A 26,626-nucleotide genomic window follows, 5' to 3' on the forward strand; every position below is an offset into this window, starting at 1 on the left:
CCTTCTTGGATTTCAACAATGCCTCGATGTTTACTCAGCTGAACTCGTTTCAGGAGCCAATATTGAAATAATTGTTAGAAACTTAAAAAAATACCAAATATTACTATGATAAATTTGAAAGTACTTTGTTGATTGAAAAAAATAATCATAGTAGTATTTTTCGATGTTAACCGTTTATAAACCTAAATGTATCAACATGTTTTTTAATATCTAATTTATTGTCAATATTTAAAAAGTATTTTTAATGTAAACTACATTAGTTATATAGGCAAAAATAAAGTTTCATAAATATAATATTATTGAACATAATCGATAGATTTCGAGATTATCTATATACCTACATAATAATATGAGTAATAGAAAAAAAATTAAATACTCGTACTATTTTAGTATTTTACACATCACTAAATTCGTATATATAATTCTATATTAATTTTACTATTTTCAATTTTGTATTCATCTAATTTTCTTTCTTCTTAAAATGTAGGTACTTATATATCTAAATATTACAGAGTACAGACATGTGTACACTACACAATCCATAGCAGAAACTAATTTGATATTTTTCCAATATACAATTTATTTTTTTGAGCATATATTAATTCAATAAGTGATCTTATGACAATTATTGTTGGACGGAGTACCCGCAGTTGTAACCACTGTATCCAGTGTCCAGACCGTGGGAAGTTATAGTTAACAAAATATACGAGTTCAGAGTTTCTGTCTTCTGATACGGGTTAAAATATAAATTCTGGAATGAAGAACGGTTTATTAATATTATTATTTAGGGCTAAAAGTGCATTTGTTCCATTGCCAGATTGAACTTGTCAAAAACATGTTATGAAATTAATCAACGAAACAGGGTCATTATAATAGCCATTTTTTACTGCAGTGTGCATATATATCTTTATTCCGTTCCGTGTTAAATACAATTTATTAAACAAAATGAGTACAATCAGGCTCTAGAATAAATGAATGCATTTTCCTATACATTTTCGATCTGCATATCATGGCAGAACCCTCGATCTGTTATTTTTGTTTAATTAGTATATTTAACACAATTAACTTAACTTAGTTAAAATATTTATTGATTAAAAAATATGATTAACGACACAGTTTAAATGTATTTCAGATTAAAAGAGACACTACGGGTTAAACTTGTAAATTTAATATAATAATATATTACTAACTACATGATTTGAAGAACTAAATTTTATTTTGAAAAGTAAAATTATAATTTTTATAACTATATAATTATTTATTTCCTTTCTAATAATTTATTTGTAAATATTAATTGTAACTTTAAAAATAGTTCCAACGAAAGGAAAAACAATGAACAATCGTAAGTCATAACTACAATATGTTAATAATACCTGATTAGTCATTATTATTATTATTATTTTGTTTCACTTATTATCAGTAAAAAACATACAATGTAGCTGTATTATATATAATAAGTTAAATTAATGCCTTTTCATAATAGGTATTTAGTGTAAAGTTCCAGAAAAAATATTAACCGTATATCCTTAATATAGGTACAACTGTAAAATAAACGATTTTATATTTCAATAAATTAGTACATTTTAAAAAATATGAACACCTTGAACTATTAATGATAAATATAATATAATCAGTAACATTTCTGCTGGGGATTAAATTATCATTTATAATAATTACATTTTTTTTTTATAAGAAAATCAACTCCACGAAACCAATATAAAATAATTTCGTATATCACGGGTCATCAAAAAACCTCATGTTATTAGAACGACAAGAGATCTTTGAATCGGTGTCCTATACAACGTAATACGTACTCGAACACAAAAATATACAACATGCTGCATATATCCACACACGTATACGCACAATAATGACGCAGACGACAGCAGACCCTGACTCCCACCACTGGGAAGTAGTAAGTACTCGGGATGAAAAAATATATATATCTGTCGTAAATTACGAAGGCGCAGCATGAGATCGGCGGGGGTGGGCGCAGTGTATAGCACAATAACTGGCTAAATTATAGGCTAGGCTATACTCTTTTCACTATCCACAACTGCCATATTATATTATTACATATTACTTTTATTTTTACAAGGCTTCATAATATATTATAAATTTGTATTTTATACTGAGTTCAAATTATGTATACACCTAGTGTTCAATTTTAATTGTTTTATCCGGAAAAAGAAGTAAAAATTTAGGCGTCTCCTTTGTTATTTTAGTAGACTACATACGAGTACATCTGGCTGACACAGACACACACTACCTACTATATAACTATACGGGCACGTAATGAAACAAGAATTGGGATGACTAAGACTAATAGTTAGAAACAACAAAATAAATACAAATTTTAATAAACGAAGTGTAAAATATAAAATATTATATTATACTATACTACATATTTAAAGACACAATAATATACAATTAAAATTATTTCATTATGAAAACACGTGCATTTAAATTTAGAGTCTAATTTTGTACTGGTAATACACCTAACATATATTATATTATTTTAATAGAGACAAAATATAATATACCTATAACAGCAGGCTGTAGAATGTAGATGAAATATAGTGCTTAAAATTAAGATATAGAAGTGAAAAAGCCACCATGCTACTGAAAATTTCTGCTACCATTTCGTACAATTCAATACAAAAAAGTAGATACATGAACTCCATTATTATGAAAAAACATCGAGATTTTAAAATTTAAGTTTCGGTGTAGTATCTACAATCTGAGTTTAACCTATCTATACCTACTTATCACATAATAAACAGGTAGTGGACAACACAATTTTAAAATTTAATTTGCAGCCCAAACAATATCAACGAAAACAAAACCAATATGTACCTAGTCTACAAAAAATTTTAATTTAAATTTATTTGATTTACATTTACTGTAATATAATATTATAATTATAATTTAGTTATTTATAACAAACAAAAATGGAAAAAATTCAACAAAATGTATAATTTTTTTTTAATATCTACAAGATTCACTTACCAAACCATTCATAAAATAACTACTTGAACGTTGAGTTCTGATTCTTAAATCAAGAAAAATAATACATTTGAAATAAAATTAAAATCCATATTCTCAAATTAAAAACTAATAATCATAACAAAGTTGATAATTAGATAAGAATATCACTTTTCAAGTTTTTATATACCTACCTTCGACCTACACAAAGCTTTTCAAAGACCAATATATTATTGTCAGTAACATTCCACCACCTACACCAAAACGCGAAGAATCTCTGAAAGTCAAATTTACTAAACGAAAAACAACCAAAAATTACCAATAAACTCAATTTTGCGTAACCAAAAAACTTCACCTTAAATTAAAAACACTGCTCTGGTTGTAGACTATTGAAAAGTTACAGAAGGAAAATAAGACGTGTATGAAAAAATGGCTATCATGGGAACATCAGACTGTTTTGAACAAAAACTTAATAGTTAATACACTCCGGTACATCGGTATAAAAAAATGGGCAATATTAAATTGATCCACTAGACCGGAGAAGATGTTCTGTGAGTTAGTGACACAAAAAAAATACAATATCAAAGACTCAGAACAATAACAATATGAATACGAAGCAACCAAACAAACGACGAATGCATATTATAATCAACAAATGCGACCCATTCCTTGGATGATCTACACAACATCACCGAAGATGCAGGCAAATGGATTAATGAACTCCTACTCTAATTATGACGAAAGTTAGGTATTAGAGCCGGGAATTTAATTACTTATACATATTTATATTGCGTATATATTTTATATTTTATTTAAATTGATAGTTTTTATCAAGTTATTTGTTTGTTCGATGTTTGCCTAAATAAGGGATAGTATATTGTTTAAATATATAAAAGTTAAATATTTTTTTTATTTTATATAAGAAATGTAGAATCTATTATTACACGGAATAATAAGCAAATGTGACAAAGAGTATATTTTACATTTGAATTTTTGAGGGAAGAAGCCACCAAAAGGAAATAAAACTAATGTAATATATATTTCGACAATTCATTTGGCAAGCATCATTTTGTTTACTGCAAATATACCTACTACATTAGTAAACCTTTAGGTACCAATATAACTTGATATGATTCCCTGAAATTAATATATTTTTTACAACCTATTATTATTAAGATTACAATTTATTAATGATAAGTACAGTACTTAATTTAAATGAGGATACAATTTAACCTTCATAAAAATATGACAACTCAAAATAAATCTGTACTTAAAATCCCATTATTTTTATTTAAGTTGCAGCATTATTATTTAAATTGTATTTTTATTTTTATTCGTGTTGAACAGAAGATAAGTTATAACTTTTAAGTTACCGTATAGAATATAATTAAAAAATAAGTGACTTATCCCTCTAAAACGTTTTTACTATATGGACACCAAAACCTGTTTGTATAAGGCTGAGTACGTTAGATAATATCTCTGAAATGGTTGACGAGGGGTTTTTTGTGTTCCCTTTAGGTCACTTGTTTGCCCGATAACAACGATTCGATTGTTTGCCAGTTTCTACAAACGGCGACCTTTACATATTTGAATTAGATTATAGTCGGAAAAGGAATGTTAACAGTACGTTGTTGTATACAAGGCAATGTTGTAGCCCTGTTACCACCGGACCGACTGAATATCAAACACGGATAATACAATAATTGTTTCCAAGCTACAGTGCTATACACTACGAGTTAATTTAAGACAATTATTACGAGTGATATTATAAAGTACTGAATACATAATTATAACAAAATTTACTTAATAAACTAATATTCAATATAGGTAATAGTGAAAAATAATTCATATTTTTTTTTCATTCGAGTCGAAACTGATAATTGAAGAAATAATTAATATTCGGAGAAAATTATCTAGAGTAAATTATTTGAAGATTAATATTTATAAATCATGTTTTAATTATTTTTTTTAAATATGATTGAAAAATACAATTTCTTTAGCTCATTGACTATAACGTTCAGAATAATGTAAACGCGTAGGCTATATAGGCGGAACCAAGAGTTTAACCAGATGGGACACAACATTCCCCTCTATATAGGTTTTTCGTTTTTATGTAGCTATTGCCCTTAGGGACCTTTTTGTGGGAGGGTTGAAATATAGTAGATTGCAAAATATAATTTTCATTATTATCTGTGTATATATAAATATGTATATATTTACATAGAATTCAAATGCTTTGCAGCTATTATAAATACATTTGAAAATAGACAATATTATAAATAACAAAATAAAAACTACTTGTTAAATACATTCCAATCACCTATATTGTAAAAACAGACAACACCTACATGTTTATATAGAATGTGTATACTGTTGTATAGAGTGACGGAAAATGTGGAACGTGCGTTCTATTATTTTATGGGTTTATGTGAAACACAAATTACTATTAAATATAATGTTATACAGTGTTTGATCGTGTACTCGTGTACTCTATATTGACTGCATCGGATACTTTATCTGTGCGTTATAACTATATTCTATATAATCGTATACTTATACATCGTATAGAAAAACGAATACAAAATAATAACAGAACAATCAAAAGAACTGTAACATATTTGCTTGAAGTCAATTCATTGTAGTTGGTTGCGATTTGCAAAGGAACATCATTTTATAAGTAAGTCATGGGTAGATATAGTAAGATATATAACACTAAGTTTAAATATAATATTCGATAATTTATCAATTATAATAAATCGATATTGATATATTATAACGTACAGGCCTAAGCAAACTTATTTAAAAACTAAAAAATATATTTAATTTAACTTACGTTCTTTAAATACTAAAGTACCCCGGTCCCCAACTAATCCGGGTTCTAGAGTGAATGTAAAAACACAAGATGATAACAACTGTATAATTGGAAGTCTCTTAAGTAATAGTTTAGTACATACATAATTCATATGTTATAGATAAATATAATATATAGGCAGACGGATCGCTAAACACGCATAGAATCCATAGTATACAGAGTACGATGTTGGTGCAAAATAGTTACTGGACGCACATCTGTATAATCACGCTAATTACGAGTGATTAAAAATTAATGCTTTTACAGCAGTGCGCTTACAGCCGCTACGAGGAAAACAACGACGTGACGTTGCGGAAGAAGTTGGGGTTTCATGACGGACACGCCGAGGGATTATTATATATACGTATGTTATGGCGGCGGCGGTTCGCCTCGACGCAAAACTAATGGCCACTTCACCTGTCCCGACCAGAGGAATATAAGAGTTGCATAATAATAATAATAATAATATATAATAACGCACGCCGTTTTGTATGAGTACAGTGCCAGGAGTATTATATTTTGGTCCTATATACATATAGTTATAGGAGAGACGAGGGATAAATCAAATATTTCTGCAGCGACCTTATATTTCATACATAATAGATAGCCTCGTATACACAGGCCCGATTGCAGAAATTTTATGCCCTAATGCGGACATTTTAATGTCATTCTTCTCTACCGATATTTTTTTAATTTTGCTACCTTAAAGCCATGCATGACGTGCTTGTGCCCAAGAGACAGGCCTGCATATGCATAGCTGAGTGGGCCGAAGTGTTTTTCTCGTTCAATAACCCTTTCGCACAGCCAACGTGGAAAAACGCCACAGAACGACACCCTGCCGTATACTATATATACGTACAGCGAATATGTACAGTGTATAAATTATCGAATATTGTGTATAGGGGTGAACGAGTTAGCGGGATGTATTAATATGCTATGCACTGTATATGTTTTGCCGTTTTGCGCCCTCGCATGCTAGTGACTCACGATGTATAATATAGGTAAATCCTAAACGGACCACACCCTATACACACGCGTTGTAGTTGCATTCGCATTTTATATTTGTACCACCGATGGAAATACGATGATCGGATGATAATATTATTATTATTCAATTTCGTTTGTTTTTTTTTTTTATCTTCGCATAAGACACGTGAACATTGTCGACGAATTGATATTATACAATATAATGTACTATCCCCGATGACACCCGAACGGCGATTAGTTAAAATATAATATATTATTAATTATCAATATATGAAACACAAAAATAGGTGTTTACTCACGATTAGGATCGCCGTTTTGAACCATAGGTGTACCAACTTGTCCGGACCGAATTTTGAACGCACCTTGAGTCATGAGTTGTTCGGTTGCATTACCGGGCGAAGCTACAGCAATATGTATAAAAAAAAAACAATAAATAAATTTACATTAAGTAGAAATGTTTTTTGGAATTTTTATTTACGTCGAACAATATTATTATAAAACGTATAGGTACTTCTGAAACTCACTCCGGATAAACGGATAATGTATAGGTTATACAGTATACACCTTTAACAAAGACTCTTCCGTACGTACAATCGTACGACTAGATCTTCTTGAATATACTAATATATATGTATATAAATTACATTGTAACCATTATAGACGAGCAGAAGCCGGTCTGGGTCCTGGGAGGAGTTTAGTGCGTTTTTCTTTTCAAAGATCGCAGGTCGGTCTACCCTGAATACCAAAAATTCAACAGTAGATTTGAACGCTTTCACAGTTACGCGTTTATATCAATTTACGAACACCATGTGTTCTATACTGTGAGTTAGTTAAATTTAGTTTAAATGAATTTAAACAAAATAGTGAACTAGTCTGTTGTTAACGAAAATATTTTAGTTATAATAAAATAAGTTATACCTACCTACCTACCTAATTTAAATAGATTCTTAGATGGATTAAAAATGTCAACAGGTTTTTAGTTTTAGACTTGGGTATTACTTTTGGAATAAAATCTTATTCTAATTTTAAAATAAAACAATTATTTATCATTTATTTTTGTTATTAGGAACTTGAACATTTAAAAAGTCCTATACAAATCAATATTTACATTATCAATTATGCTAAACAAAAATTTACGTCTAATAATTTATTCATTGCATTACATTTTATTACGAATAATAATAATACTAATGTATCATACAGTAGTATAAAACAATGCAATTTACGATTTTGCACCAAATAATGTGAAGTGCAAGACAAATGTCCAACATCGGGTCTTTGTACCTAGGCACCTATCTTAGGTACCTAAACGATTGCATATAAAAGTTTAAATGATTAATGCATGTAATTTTTTTTAATTATTGTTATTTTAAATTTATAGTACCTACATTAATGAATATTGTATAATTTATTGTACTTCAAAATTTAATAATATTAAGAATATAAAGGTAAAAATGTTGTTTTTGATTTTTTTTTAAATTAAATTTCTTTTAATACCTATAATAAAATAAAGACAATGATGAAATACCTAATGTATTTATTTTTTTCGAGTAAATCGTAAAGAGTGAATGGATTAGATTATATTTTATACTGCTAAAGGCCAATGTTTCGATCACAATTAATAACCTATGGAACATTATAAAAATCTACTTACAATGTGATATTTAGTATTCACACAACATAAATAAAAGAACAGAAACTGATAAACAATATAAAAATCAATATTTTCATATAGACATAATTCGAGAAAAATTGTATCAATGAATACATAATGATTATAATGAAATATATAATATAATACAAATTTGAGTCCAAACCCAGGTGCAAAACACGTCTCAGTGAATTCACCGTCAAACATATAGGTATTCTTAGAATGCCCCACTTATCAGAACGCCCGAACAAAATCAAATATAAACACCACCTCATCCATAGAAGCATTCGGCCACGGACAAGGAAAAAGAATAACCAACTTCAACAAGATAGCCGAGCTCACGGTGAACATAAAGGACCATTGATCAACAATACCACACACCACAATTAAGTTAAATAAAAAAAATGTTCGAAACTGAAATGTAACCTTAAATGATGTAAACAATTAAAGGCTAATAAACTATGTATTTGAAGCCTTAATTTAAAAAAAAATTAAAATACAGATTCAAGTCAACTTTTATCACACCTACATATGTTAATACTGTGCATAAATATATTATATTTTATACTATAATAAAAATAAAGATAATAGGTATCTAGGAAGGTATAGCTTATAATAAGTGATTACCTGCTTAAATTGGTAAATTTGAAAAAGATATTGATAAAGGTGGTATAGGTGTATTATAAATATAGATACTTCCTAATCAAACATAGTTGTATTTTGTGTATGATATGGTCTTCTGAAATAAAATTAAATATATATATAGTATATATATCAACAAATGTATGATTCAATGTTATGTAATGCGATGCAGTAATGGCAAGAGCAGAGTTATTAACTATAATTAAAACAATATTCTTGTAGGTATTTACTTACTAAGTTTAATTTATATTTAATTAAGTACCTACAGGCTATGCTTTTTGTGAAAAATACAATATCAAAACAAATTATTTTTTAAGTTTAATAGTACCGCACTTATATTACTTAGGTGTATAATATTATTAAGCCATAGGTAAATAATAACAATTTAGTTCACAAAATCAATAATACATATACATTATATATATATAATTATATATATTATTACTATTATATATATATGTAATTAAGACGTGTAGGCCCATATCCAAAAGTTATATTATTTCACATTTTCCGAAAGTAAAGTATCCAAAATAAATCCATAGCGAAATAATGCTTTCAAAGCATCTAATGGTCAGATTTTTGTATTGGGTTCCTCGTTAAAAATATCTACATTTAAACTTTTTACAAATGAATTCGATTTCAAAGCACAAAGTACATTCAAATAATGTATGATAGTAAAGTAAATCATTTTTACAATGTTTAAATTTTATATTATAAATACATATAAGTAGTATAGGTATATTATATTTATGGTATCTTTAGGCTTAATTTGTGTAATCCTTAATTAAATTCGTTGATTTGTTTTCGCCCACGACACATGTTTATGTCAGAATCGAAAAAAGAAACGAACAAATTTAGTTTAAAATATTATCAATAACCAAGCACGATGATGGTTAATCAATTTTCTTTGATATTTAATTAGAATAACTATATTCAATTGTAATTTTAAATCAAATTATTTTATCCAATTGATACGTAACGAAATAATTCCAATTTCATCGAAAAAAATGTTGCATAAAATTTGTATTATATAATACAAATCAAATTCATAACTTAATGTTGAACCATTGTAAATGTTAGACGGTTAAAGACAGTTGGCACAAAACAGAAATGTATGCTACCTTTAAACGTTAATACAATCAAATAAAAACAATGAAAAAACTTCAAGTTGGCTAAATATTTAAATATAAATTTGGAAGTCGACGAAATAAACATAATATACAAGACGCGATGTGTGTGTCGTATACGAGTCATTATTGTTATTCCGTATGGGGCTGTGTGAGCAGCGCATAACTGTGGGAGTCGGGAGAGTGACACTGTAGAGGAGTGAGCGACGGGGAGAGGGGGCGTTCAAGTCAAGCATGTGTGTGCGTGTGTGTGTGCGTGCGATAACTCCTCTGTGGTCGGGCTCAACACTCAACAGTGTCGGCCGGAGCCTGTCTGGTCCGTCGTCCGGGGCAGAGGAGATTGTAATATTGTATTATATTAAATAGGGAAATAATCAACAAAAAGCCGCCGAATGTTAATCTCAGAATTATATACAAAATATGTTGAGTTATCAAACGAACGACATTATCATACGACTATATGATACGAGAGCAAAAAACTAACGAACCATACGTTTAACATAATATAATGTCTATTATTATCTTATACCGTTGACCGAACGATATGATAACAAGAACAATAATGGTGGCGAAACGTCCAAAGTGGCATTATAGATAGGAATTATAATTTATAAATAGGTCCAATATCGAAGCGTAATAATAATAGCACGCTTGACGTCTACATACATGTCCGTCGCGTATAATACGCATAATAATAAATTAAACATCCATTCAGTAAGTTGTTTAAACAATATAATATAAACGTATATAATATAATACAATATTATAGTGTCGTCGCAGCCAGTGCATCACGGCGCGCACTGACGCAGTCTATACCGCACTTGGGTACAAACCGCGACGGAATAAATAAAAAAAACGTCGTAGCCACTCGTATAGGTGGGTATATATATTATGGGTATACGTATTTAAACACATTTACATAACACATTTTCGTATGCATTACCCGTGCGTGCACGTGCCCGCCCGCAAACGAGATAAATTACATCGCGGGTTTTCCGCGTAGGTACCTAAACCGTTTTCGACGGCACGCGCGAGGACTGGGCAACAGACGCCTGAGGGATTTCTATCCGCGATGGACTCGACCCGATCCGCGTACAACTTCAACTGCAGTTTCAACCGAGCAAGTGCATGTATACTGCATTTCGATACCTACTGTCATGCATAAATTATGTATACATTGGCACAAATTTGAGACGAAAACAAACGCTGCACTTCCATACAAGGGAACCTCATAAAATGGGCGAATTTTGGGATGGCCCTAGAGGGGGGGTCGTGTTTTTCTCCCCTCTCGACGGCGCTCACGCGTCGACTTTACTTTCGAAAAACCACGGTCGCAGCTGCAGCGGTCTGTCTACAACGGTTTTCTTTTCTCAACTACTTTAAAAACTAGTATTCACGTAATCAACGCCAGTATAGTGTTGTTGGCACACGCACACTGTATATAATATAATATACATATGTCATATATATGTATACACGACCATACGTATATAATACGACCTAATAATAACACATTATACAGAGTAATATATATATACAACTCGGCCCGCAGTACGAAACACGTCGTCCAACCAATAGTGTACGCGACAATAATAATAACAACAACAACAACGACGTTTTAGAAAAAAATATAATACAAGTAACGTAAATCTCCAACAATACCACAAAAGAAGAACGCCATATCCGCGGGTCTGGTGCCACCACCGCACCGCACGAGAACGAAATTTGGGATCGGGTTCTGATTTTATTTTTTCTTCTTATTATATACCCTGCAGCCGGACAACGGGTTTGGAGGAATTTACTGTTTTATTATTTTTCTCATTCCGTATACGTTTTTCGGACCGCACTTGCCAGCTCTTCGGATCATGGCTACGAAATTTAAGCTGGACACACGTTCGACTTGGCGACGACAGACCAGAGCCACTGTGAAATGGCTGTGTTGGGTAGCGAACGGACAAAGAATGAGAACGCGGGAAGATGCACTACAACGGACGACAGACACGCACGGATGATTGCGACGTACTGACGATGACGGCGGTACTGCGGTAGAGCGGCGGCGGGCTGGCGGGCGACTTCTGCCGAGCCTCACCGACGGGCCACGATCGTTCGGCGGGCGGGCGTGCCGAGCGCCGCCCTCGGAAGGCGTGTTCTGGCCCTACCATTCGTTGGCCGCATCGATCGCGCCGGTCGCTCGACCGCGCCCGCTGCTCGATACCCCGACCGGGGTCGCACTTGGCGGAGGCAGTGGCGGGCATCGTCTTAACGGTGAGAATTTGGAACGGAAAAAAATGCGCACAAAAACGCGTTACTAATGCACACGCGGCGGTTAGTGTTTGGGCGGATTCGATTTATGTCAGACGTGATGACATCGCGCCCCTATTTTTTTCTCTGGTCACGAGAAAACGGTTTTGCGATACCAATATATACCTACCTACCACTCGTCCATATACATATCGATACCATACATACCTTCTTTATTTACATAAGTGTATAATAGGTACCTACCTAAAAAAACTTCAGTTATTCATTATGTTATAACATTGGTAGGTAGGTACCTCTATATACGGATTCGTTTCGTAAATATTGTATATAGTTTATTTATACGATAGGTACCAACAGGCTACAGCAACACATTGCTATACGTGTTTATACCCAATACAATTTTGAAAATAAAATAATATTATAAAATCATGCGTGATATACCTATATACCTATACACCTTTACACCAACCTATCTATATATTATAATAATGTCAAATTTCAATATCTAACCTCGAAATGCACATTCAATCCCCGCAAAATGTTGTATAATGTATTTATTTATACTCACATAACTCTTCTGTAAGTACATAGATATATAGAGGTAAATATATCCGTATATACTACCTATATCTATACCTATATGATATTATATGTAATATATTTATATGACTATACCTAGAATATATACGATAAACTTACGTGAAATGTACAAGTTTACAATTCCAGACGCAAATTCAAATATAACCTGCAGTAGTATGCTTAAAATCCTACCTATAATAGCTAGTGTTTTAATATACGTGGTTTTAGATATTATGTAATTTAACATATATTTAGGTATATTTCTCTAAATTTTTAGCGAGTGATGTATAAGCATATGTTAGTAAATATACATGTTTTTTTTTTTTTAATTCGTAAATATAGATATAGTGTAATATGAATTAGTATATTTATATTTTTATTGTCTTTGGACATTTAAATTGTAACAGTAGGTATACCTTAAATATTTACAGCTTATACCATCTGAAATATTACATAATATCGGTATAAATATATGAATATAGGTATATATATGTAAGTAGATAGGTCACAGTATAAGGTTTTAAACTCAAAGAAATTATTTCTTGGAACAATACTGTTTTGTTTTAATACCATGGGTACAATTAATGCAAATTATATTATTAGATAATATATTTGGTAGAAATCTCTATTGTATCAAATAAAAACACATATAAATCGTTATTAAATAAATCTAAATAATGTTCCATACTTACAAGATACGTTATTTTATAGAAACTGATATCAACATTACTACCTGTTTAATTAAATGCATATATTGCCAATTACCTACATAAATGGGTGTTTATAGTTATATGTACTTGCTTGCATGCTATAGGTATATGAGTTTAATTCATTCTGCAGATTTTAAACTTCATAATATAATATGTATAATGTGTATCGTACATCCTTATTCAAATGTATTATGCTATATTATAATAGGTGTAGGTATAACCAGCAGTATACTACCATATACCATCATAATAATTTTAATTTATAGCATAAATATATTATAATTTAAATACGCATCAACGTAAGATAATGCATCACATGCAGGTATTATAGGTATTAACTATTAAGTGTTTTCCTCATATTCTATATAGATACTTTATAATATACTGTAAATAGGTATATAAGTACATTAAATACATTTATTGATATATACGTTTTTTATTTATAATGTAGGTAATAGCAACAAGTAGTACCTACCTATCTATTGACTATTACTTTAAACTTTTTAAGAATTTTAATAATGTATTTTTTTTTTATTATTATAAGATAAAAAATAATCTGTACATACCTACAATATTCATACATAAATTTGCACGATATAAGTTATTATGCAGGTAAAATAAAATGTAAACAAGTTATCACAAGGACTAGGGATGGGACATTCCAGTTTAATACACTTGCATCTCATAACAAAAGAAGACTGCCCGATTTTCGAACTCTGACTAACAACTGACCATCTAACACATCACAATATAGAATACCCCAATAGTTCAACAGCCTAGTACAAAGTCTGGAAACACACTATAAAACGAGCACCTGAAGAGGAAAACTTGGGAAATATCTTCAAGTTTTTCACGGACATATATAGGTCTATCAAAGTTACTCATAGAAAATTGTCATTATCAATTTCCTCTAAAAGTTTAACATTTTGTACCTACCCTAAATAGAATTAAGATTATTGTAAAAATTGTGAAATAATGTGAAAATATTTGTAAATTCTGTAGACTATAATGACCTCAGTTGTCGAAGCATTATTAACTCTCAAAAAAAAAAAAAAAAACAAACATAAAGATATTTAATTACAATTTTTTACGTAACGTGTTTAATTGATGTACCATTAAATAAATAATTATAAATTTATAAACATTATATATCACACATATTGTATAATAATATGTATCCTTGTATATTATAGATTATATTTATACAATAAACATTAGGTATAGGTACAAATGTACAATAGATACATATTATTATTATATAATAGATAGTCTATAAGGTATTATAAGGATTATGCTATAAAATACAAATAATTATTCAGTACCAATAATACAACTATATATGAACAAAATAGTATTAAAAATACATTTTTATACACTTTTGTTTACATGTAAATGTAAATTTATATAATGTTAATACATTCTCGGTTCTATACATAATATTTTAAAACTGCACTACAAGCACATATATATATTATTTATGTATTAAATATTATGCATTTAATAAACCCATTACCAATTTTTATATTAAAATTGTATTAATTAATGTTATATATATGTTGTTGTTGTATATAGGTAGCCTGGTACCTATACTATTATGAGGGTATAATAGCAGGTACCTTAATAAAATAGTTTATTATAAATTTAGGGCATGCTGAAGGTAAAGCATGGGTCGATTCTAGAAAAGGAACGAGGAGAGAAAGTTTTTAAATTTGCTTTTATAATAATTTAAAATATACATTATTATCGTAGAATTTACTACCTATGCTTAAGTAAATAAAAATTAATAAAATTCCAATCTAATAATTAGGTATGTGAAGGAGAATAACTAAGAAAGTTTTGGTTCAAATTTCGATTACAATATGCTAAAGTTTTCAGAAAAATTATCAGACCACATTTTGCTTTAAGACATATAGGTTGTCATTTGAAAAACAAAAGTTGGTATCGCCACAGGATAATTCTTAAATGTTGTGAAAAATCTAAGTACACGAAAATATCGTATTTAACTACACTTAAAAATTCCAAAAATCAGAATTTGAATATATGCGTAATTTAAGCATATACCTATATGGAGTGAGTATGCTTAAAAAATCACCCTGTATATGTTTAATGGTTATAAATGTTTAATTATACCATGTAACTTGTAACTGTTTAATGATGTTCAATTAACCATATAACATTGTTTGCTCAACACGATGATGTCAACTATATATATGTTTAGGATTCCAAACTTTATTGTATGATAGTCTGTGTAGTGTGTATAGCTACCAGGGTTTATGATTGGGGTAAGTAAATGGTACATTATAATTGTCATTATATATATAGACATATAGGTGATAGGTATGATTATAATACATTTATTTTATGTGATATAGTCGGTAAACAATAAAAATACCTCCCATGTAGCTATATTTATATTATATACCTCATATAGTCCTACACACACACACATATATGTCTTAAAAAGTTGGCGCTCCTTGGTCGCATCTGTCGTGTCTTGGTAAAATCATGATTATATTTTTTAAAAAAATATGAATTTAATTTAGTTAAGTATAAGTATTTATCTATACGTATCTACTTTTAATAAATTAAAATCCATCCGTACAACTTATCTTTATCTATGTTATAATCAAGTGCGCTAATTAGCATAACAAGTTTAAAGTACCTATCCATAGTTAATTTTAATTTCACATTAAAATAATGTTCTGATAAATTATATAAGTTAAAACACAATACTTTTAACATACTCATCATGTATGATGTACCGTCTATATATTATAATAATCTATATACCCACATACATGACAGTTTAAAAGCCACATTATTAATTTATTATGGAAGCACGCTATATAATGTGTGATCATCGCTAATATTAATGTATTCCTATACATAGGTTATATTGGCACCTAGTATAGTATTATCCTATATACGTAGGTAGGTACCTCATTTAATAATATATATAGAATGCATATTATCTATGTCCCTATAGCTACTCTAAAATTAAAATACAAATATGTGTAGTGTGTACCTATTATTCCTCAACTTAATTAATTAGTATAAGAACAATTCGTTTTGTATATAAAAACTCTAAATTAAATAAATACAGTAGTTAAACCAATGAATTACATAATTACATGATAATATTTCATGAAGAAATATCTTATAAAAATATCTGCATACGTAAATATACACAAAAGACTTCTACATGCAGTCAATACTCAATAATATATACCTTTATTTAACAACACCATATAATAATTATATGAACCTATGTGGTTATGTGGGACGTGGGTATATACTATTTGGTAATGTAGTAGATAATAGGTTTAACCATGGTATTACGTATACACATACGTAATCAAGTTAATGTGAGAATTTCATCTATAATAGGTCTTATATTTTACATACATTAAAGGAACTATAGGAAGCATCCCCATATAGCACCGATTATATTATAGAACTGATGTTCGAACTGTCCGAAGTGTTATATAGAAATACGTTTAGTTAATTTTATATCATATAAAACATTCAAGACCTTAATAAGAAACAAGAGCGTAGACCAAAATATTATATGCATACATATAACATATACTTACTACAGTCTACAGCTACATTATACATTCTTATGTTAATCACCGATGGTTTTGTGATCCATAGATTTTGATTTTCGTGGGAAAGAAGTAGTGACAGATGTGTTTTACCTACAGTATATACGTACTTATCGGCAACAAATTAAAAGACATACAACTAATTAACTCCATTTGAAAAATAAAATTTCATGAGATAATATCTTTTTTCTTCAAATATGTATAAGAGGAAAAAAGTATATAATTGATATCTCTAATAAAACAATTTTAGATTAGTATACCTAAATTGTATGTATTTAAATATTAGCATAACGAGTTTATATATACGAACGTCGGAACGTCATACCTACAGCTACAGGCTACAATTCATAACATATTATATCAACTGGGGTCTGGGGGGTATATAATACATACTATTTTGACAAAAACATTTAATGTTACTTTATTATGATTATTACTTCAAAATTATTTATTTGTTGTTACAATGATGTAAATATCGTATGACACCTATGCGTAAAACGTCACCATTTATGCATTTAACGGGTTTTTAATTTCTGAACAAAATATAGGTTAAAGAATAATCAATGTAAACACTATAAAATATCATGTATTCAGATATTTTTATAACAAAAACATAAAATTCTATCTTTCTATTATCATTATTATTTATTATTGACAATAATTTTCAACAACTATATAATATAACATTTACACGCAAAAGACTGGAAGAGCTCCTTACCTAGGTATTTAACCATTGATTATGGTGTAACCGTACAGTACATAAACCTATATTCAAATAAAAAATATACAATATTCCATTGTAGTTCCTAGAAATTTGCATTTTTTTAAGCTATTATCATTCTAAAAAAAATGAACAATAATAGATATTCATGTGCCTAATTATATAAAATTATCACGTAAAAATTATTATTATTAGAAATTGCTGTTTATCAATGAATCAGTTATTTCAGTTGTATACTGTTTTAGAGGAATTATTATTGTATATGCATTAACGGTCAAACATATCTTGAATCTCTTATGCATAAATATTTTCAATAATTTTAATATGTTTTATACATAAATCATCTGATCAATCGACTGAACAACAAAAGTATTTTTTTTTGTTTATATATGATTTATCATATTATATAATAATATAATGACTGCAGCGGTGTACTGTATAAAGTCTAAACTAAATATGTAAATATTAACCTTAACGATGTGCGTAGTAGTAGGTATACATACCTCAATACCTACTTCAATAAAATGTATTTACAAATAGTAATGACTAGCTGAAACAGTACATACTATTATAGAGCCTAGGGGTGTAAAAAGTTTTTACTAAACCATGTAAATTGATAAGAAACCGAAAAACGACAAATATTATTTATTCAAGGCAAACATATATATTACGTATGTAAGTGCGACATTGCATCTGTAGTTCACAGTAGTTACAGTTGGTTTTTTATAATATTGAAATTATTAGCTTCACGCATCACTAATTTGTATTTTATATAATTTATAATTTATTTATTATTTATATTACTTGGACATTAAACTACAATAAAAAGGTTCAATAGGTAGGTATAGATACTTATTATTTTAATTGTTTATATCATTATATCTAGTACCTAATAGAAATAAGATTTGAAATGCTCTATAGGAAAATTTAAATTTTAAATTATTATGTTATCTAACAATTCAAATAAAAGTAAAAATAAAAACTAAAATTTGTTTTTGTTATTTACTTATTAACATTTAAAAAAGATCTATATTTATACTGTGTATTATAAACTTCAACTAACATTATACATTTAAACATCAATTAAACAGATGTTTAAGTTTAGTAAATACACGTATACACTTCTACCTAAACATTTCCTGCTCAAATGTCTAAATTTATTCTGAATTACTTCATAAAATAATTATTATATTCATAACATGAACTATTAAACATTCATTTTAATATTTTATTATATTATGTATATAGAATGTATACATACATTATATATATTTCATAGTATTTAAGTAAACTTATAACACAACTAGGTACAATTTACCTGAAACATATACATAGCTAATATATTAAATAACTATTTTTAAATATTACCTTAGCATTTAATAAATATGTATACCTAGCTATCTATATGACTATATACTATATAGACAAGGTTTAAGTGGATATTACAAATGTATACAGTTAAAAACACTCGCCTATATCAAAATCGTTGGTACAATATCGTTTTGTACAATAGATTACCTGAATCTTTAATATAAATAGATATATAGTACTGATTTATTGAAATCAGAATGAATTAATAAATTGAATAATAGATAGATCATAAATGTATTTAGACCACATTAAACCATTCAAAAACTCTGCTTTGAGATATTTTGGATCTTGAACTCCATATTTTCAAGACATATTTTTACTGGAAAAATATTCATATAAATGTCAGCAGTAAAATGTAAAAAAAATGAACTTATAATTCTTAAATATCTGCATGTTTCTTATTATATATAGTAGTAAAGAAAGTTTTTTCAGGTTTTGTCTTTATTCGTAGGTACATATATATAGGGCCCCTATACATATGTAGCTATATTATGTGCTGTGCCTAATGCCTAATCTGGCAATAAGCATATTTTAGGTAAGCATTATATTATTATTATGCACCTATTTAGTTGTGTAAACAAATACTATATAAAAGGATAATTATTTTAATATTCTATATGTTTGAGTAAGAATAATATGAATACAGGTAGTAATATTGGTTTGTTTTGTTTGCTATTAGTTAAAAAATATCCATTTTTTAAACAAACACCTTGAGAAAACATATTATCTTCAAACTGATAAGTAGTCTGAGTCACGTATAGCAATATATTTTGAAACACAAGTGTCCCTGTTTAAAACAAATATAAATATACTTTTAGGACGATCTACCAGGTATGTGCATATAATAATATATATTATATACAAACATTATATTTTGTACGTTCAATTGAACATTTGTATAAGATCTTATGACTTTATAATATCCTTTAGAGTATAAATTGATAATGAAATATATTATAATCGTTTACCAAAATATTATATAGATTATTAGGTTATAGATTTATTTACTCATAGCGCATACCTATAATGAGATTATGAGAACCTATTTATAGCCTATACTGAATTTTTTTTTCAACTAATCAACAATTTACATATTACATAACATACATTATCCATACATTAAGCTGGGATTTTTTAATAACTTAACTTTCTTTCTTAAAATGTTCTATAGTAAATTTTGATAGCATAATAGTGTTTAAGCAATGAGCGAAAACCCTAAAAAAATTAATATATTAGGTATACATCATTAAATTTAACCGCACTGTTTATAAAAGCAAGTTAAAAGCTTATATAGATGGCGAGAATTATATAACATTTTTGTAATACGCATAATCATAGCTATATGTAGGTATAATGTTTAAAAAAAATCCTTTTTAAATTATTATAGCTATCATTAGCAATAGATGGAAATCAATGTTTCAAGCTGATTACAAGCTTGCTTAAAACTAGCTGAAAAAGTTCTGTTTGTGAATTCAAATGCGATTTATGTGTTATGATTATTTTTTTTAATTAAAAAAGGCTTATGACTCCAGCAATAATATCTTAGAGATACGATATTAAACGTTAGAGGTATATACCTATTATTTACTTCATACAAATTATTTTTTATGAAAATCCTTATATGGCAGGGGGAGAGGCTTGGCTTGATAAAAGTGAATACTTACGGGTGGTAAATGGATTGAGTAGTGTGGCTATAAATAGATATTTTTTTCAAAAAAATTAACGAAAAATGTGACATTAAATAATTTTTAAATCATTAGAAATTGTTTTCATAATAATTATACATTAATATTGATTATATTTTATATTTATTTAATAAATTAACATAACATAGTTTCAATTTTTAATATTAAGTCTAGGCCAGAACTCAGACTGATAATATAATATTTTTAACCTTCATGTATATTATGAAACACCTGAACGATTTATAACAAAAAATATTTTTTCCTTTTGGTTCTCAACTGATCTCCCCTATAGTATAAATGTGCAGTGTGCATAACATGTCTTGTGTGTATAAATGTATAATAAAATTATATATAGAGGGTTTATAGATACATGTGTGCCCTCTATAAATGCATCGTATCCATTCGACTGAAATTTAAATTGGGGTCATCAATGGAGTGTGTATAATAAGTATATTATTATATGTATTAAAATCCACCAGGGTTAAATAGGTTTTTAATATTCTAATTAGATAAAAATAAACGATCTTTTTAATGAAATAAAAATTTAATTTCTATTGCTTAGTTTATTTATATTGGCTTTATGTATTTAGTCATATATTATATTATTTATTTTTCAGTCACATTGAAGAGCTTTAAGGTAAGACAAAATAGTATGTAGGTAGACATAGCATAAAATAATACATATAATATTACAATTGATATGAAGTACCGTATTAAAGTTATTACTTATTAGTTATTATAGACTATATTATACTACCAGTCCTTATTTTTTAGTGAACTCCACCGATACTTAATAATGAAATTCTAAGATAAAGATGAGTAGTACGAATTTGAGAAGTGAGTGTGCATATAGTTATAGTTACCTATTATAGTAAATAAATATACATACACATTTGGTAAATGTAATAAAGCTCATCCATTTGCATTAAAACAATAACAGTATTTCGTAGTTTGTTTATTTTCCTGGATTCAAGTCCGGGGACGGAGCAAGAAGGTTAATTAGGAGGAGATTTTGATTAATCTGGGAACTTTTAAATCAAATATCCTACATTACATAATATCAACTATCTATCAATCGTTTTATTTTTCATAAGTACATCTTCTACGTTTGTATGACAAAAATAAATTAACTACAAAACTACAATTTAATAAAAAATAAAAATTTTATCACAAAACAAATTTTGGACAATTTTTTATCACAATAATCATATAATGATTTGGAAGTATAGTATCAAGAAGGGAGTATCAAGATGGTTTAAACCCCCCAACGTCTAAATAATAGGTATATAATATATCAATGTATCTATAGCAAAATGTATATTTACCAAAATATATGTAATATGAATTTTAGGTAAATGGTCACTTTGTGCGGTCCATTGTTTTAATAACATTTTTAATATGATTGGTCATTACTTCAAACTTGTTTTTAATATAATATATATGCTTTGTGTATATAATATGTATATTGGATATTATGCATATAAGTGTAACAGTATATGAATGCACTGCAATCTTAATATTTACCTAACTGTACAAATAAGTGTCCGGGTTTCGCACTTTCAATGTTCGACCATATTATGACCGCTAAAACCCGATTACTATTAGTATACTTCAGAATACAGGTGTGTGTTATTTTATTAGAGATTTATTCAACGAAAAATTTAAGGGTATGAATAAAGGGCCCTTAAAAAATTAGCACAATATTAGATAAATCCTATAAAGAAATAAATACAAATTTACTGTAACGTACAAAACGCACGATACTTAGAAACATCACAATACATTTTTATTGTTAAATTGAAAAAAAAATACATATTTTTATGCTAAAGTAACATATTATTACATTCGTACCTATTATTTAATTGTCACAATAGTAAATAAATGATATACCTACCTATATACTTGGCAAATCATCATTTATATTGATTTTATTAAACGCATGTTTACAAATGTACAATAATACTACAACTAAATCTATTGACTATTACACATGTATTATCTATACATATAATATATATAATGAGCGATGATCATAATATATATACTAGTTTATTACCCTATTTTGGAAATGAGGGAGCGTTCATTTAGTTGTACTTGTCCGGGGCTTAAATGCTTAATTAATTTCAAACAAGCGTTTTATCAAACATTTTAATCCACTTCAAATTATAAATCTATAAATTAGTTGATATTTACACAACAACCCTCTTTAAGTTGGCCATTTCCGTGGTCAGCACCCACCAGGATATGTACACATTATACATGCTTTAAATTATTATAACTAATAGAGTAAAAAAATTACTACAATAGATGCCATTATAAATTATAGTATAGGTACTAGGTAGTAGGCTTTCTATTTATTTGAGAATATTTTTTATGATTTAAACCATGTGTACTGCATTGTAATTTTAATAGGTGAGCATTTAAATTAGTTACAAAGTTTTAAGCATAGTTAAAAAAATTTTTTTTTAATTTTTAACCATAATAATTGGTCAATTTTTTTAATTCAATAACTTAAGAGGACCACGCTATGCTCATGCCTTTGTTGTCTCCGTCTTACACATTTACGATTGTACGACATGGACAATTTACGTTCACTAGTTTCAATAGTGTGCTGTTAGTGTTGATATCAGAATTAATTGACCCATTATCAAACTTTTAAGTAAGAAGATTATAATAAGTGCGTCGGCTTTTATTCGAAATTTATTTTTCAAGCGAGAAATGAGCATTTTTAATTTGTGATGTTTCACGTGCCCACATCTTGCTCGAAAATTAAAATGTCGAAAAAATCATCAAAGCTTAAGATAAAGCTCTTACCTAAAAGTTGTATAATAGGTCAAGCTACTATAATATCAACAATAACAGCACACTATTGAAAAAAGTGAACAATAATTTGCTTTGTCGTACGTTTATAGAACGAATAAGACAAAAAACGCATAGGTTGCATCCTCTTAATTAGTTAAGCTAGTTAAAGTATTTGTCGTCATAACTTAACTTTCCGGGATATATTTGAAAATACAATAACGATTATAATTATTTTTATTGATACGTCAAAATACATATTGTCAAGGTTTAACTGTATTTATAACTGATTTAATTCATTTGTTTTTGTGTACTAAATAAAAATAAACAAATACATTTTCTCTATGACTATTATTATTGATATGACTTTCTATTGAAAATATCTTATCAGTAAATTCAACATTGTACACAACGTAGACCTAAAATGTACCAAAAATTTGGTATTTATTGTCTACAATTTTTTGAGCATAAGAATTATTGTAAAAGAATTTTATTAATATGTGCGCAAACGAGTCTCCACCAACGGTACCAACTATATATTGTTATAACTTATAAGTATGTATAATTTTCTTTACTACTTATACTAAAGATAGCTAATATGAAATAGGTAAGAAGGAATATATAATATTTATATTCTATAACAAGATGCATTTTTAACAAAATGTTTGGTTACTATTTTAATTATTTAAAAGTTACACAATAATTATTTGGGAGCCGACTGGTAGTTAAAAGTTTTCAACTTTTCAACTGAAGTTCATATTTTTCTACATGTTGAAATCATTAACTTTTAGGGTTAAATATAATATATAATTAGTTAACTGTTATCTATTATAATTTAACATTCTTAAAGTTGTTGTAACTCTAGTTAATCATTTTCGCAAACTGCCCACATCTGATAATTTATAATTAAAGAGCCAAATTGGATATATATTGGCATTAAATAGTATATTCTTAATCCGTATAGAGTAGTAATTTTACATTATTTCATGCGATGTAAATAAACCATAAGTACAAATAAATAATAATCAATGTACAAAAAGACTAAAATCAATTATATTATTTGTTGTACATTATTTAACTGAATAGCGAATATATATTTTTCTAATGAAGGTACTCCATGACTTAGGTTCAATATGCATCCCTTATAATAAATATATACGTACCTATAGGTATATAATCAATCGACTTCTTTTTTATTATTCATTAATTATTTACTATATAAGGTACGTATACTATTATAATTTAATATGAATTTAGGAGGAAGTCAGGCGTCAGCGGCACTATATTATTTTTTTTTACTTTGACCCAGCGCAACATTGAAAATTTGAGTTAGAAGGTAAAAATATTATCTATAATTTAGCACCTACTATTTACTTTTATTGATATTTTAATTTTAAAGTGAGTTTATAGGTTTATAATTATATACTCGTACTTTATCGTCCAGTGAGAGAGACATAATGCCGATTCAGCGCTTTATCACGTGACACCCCGCCATCGAGACAAGTTCCACTACACCCGAGTGTCGCATAGGATTCATAGAACAACTTATTTTCAACATACCGCAGAGTGCTTTCTCACTGTATAGAGTTTATGCATCACCATTATTACAATTTTAAAATTATAATTAATTTGCTTTAAAATTCAAATAATAATAAAAGGTTATGAAGTACACTAGAAAACTTTATTATTAAGTTTTTTAGAATTGGTCAATGTATTCTATTATACGATTATAATCATATATTTTTATATTTTTTATTGATCAATTTACTTCGACAACAAAGGTTATTAGTGTGAAGTGTATTTATATTTTTTTTACAAATTTTTATCTGAAATATATTGTTAAATTAGTTTACATAAATCTGATTTTTTTTCTTAAATGTTTACTCTACCAATTATAAAAAACTACAACAACACAAATATGGTTCTACTGAACGCAAATTTGTTATGTTGCGCTGAGGCAGAGAGAAAACAAATATCTATACTCTATATGGTCGGTCAGCGCTGGCATCTTAATGCAATTCGGACGTGGATATCGCAAGGTACCTACAATCTACATATTATTATAATATGCAGTTCACATAGAAATAAATTTAGTTATATTAAATAATTTTATAGTTTGGATTTTCCATCAATGAATATATTATAGATAATAATTAACAGTCAGCCATACACATTAAAATAAGCTGAATATAATCATTATGATAATAATATGATTTTATTTCAACTATAAAATTAGATAATAATTTATTTGTATCTGGTAGCTCATCATACAATTCAATGAAGCACCTGTGAGAGAGGTAAAGCAACTTGCAGAATAAATAAGAATTTTAGTGGTAGGATTTTATTAGCATATTTTAAAATGATTCAATGTGCAATATGGAGTAATTATTATTTTAATAATGCAATTGTATAAAGTTGCTATAAAATTAATATAACTAAGTAGTAGGTACTACCTACACTTCTACTTACCACTTCTAGTTACTAAAGTTTCTATGAAGGTAGCTTAAGTGAGTATAAACCTTAAAAAATACTATCATGTTTTGAATTCCAATTAAAATAAATATCATTAATTTTAGTATCACAAAATTATTGAGCATATGCAATTTTTTGATAAAAATAAGATTATATAAGTTAGTTAGAACTAATTGTAA

At 28.0% G+C, this 26,626-nt stretch overlaps 1 protein-coding gene across 4 annotated transcripts in view; it reads right to left on the reverse strand.

Moving 5' to 3' along the window:
* The window catches only part of LOC111036220 (myb-like protein AA), a 54,019-nt gene extending 41,758 nt beyond the window's left edge, over window positions 1–12,261 (reverse strand). For 2 of the 4 annotated variants that reach the window (XM_022318169.1, XM_022318167.1), the window contains exons 1-2: window positions 11,906–12,261; window positions 7,123–7,224 (exon numbers count right to left, since the gene is read on the reverse strand). In XM_022318169.1, coding sequence (XP_022173861.1) covers window positions 7,123–7,224; window positions 11,906–11,924 — 121 coding nt within the window. In that variant the 5' untranslated portion in view covers window positions 11,925–12,261. The remainder of the gene's footprint in view (window positions 1–7,122; window positions 7,225–11,905) is intronic. The other 2 variants (XM_022318170.1, XM_022318168.1) reach the window with 1 other exon arrangement.
* Between the last annotated feature and the right edge of the window lie 14,365 nt (window positions 12,262–26,626).

This window comes from Myzus persicae, unplaced genomic scaffold (assembly GCF_001856785.1).
Source record: "Myzus persicae strain clone G006 unplaced genomic scaffold, MPER_G0061.0, whole genome shotgun sequence".
Lineage (NCBI taxonomy): Eukaryota > Metazoa > Arthropoda > Insecta > Hemiptera > Aphididae > Myzus > Myzus persicae.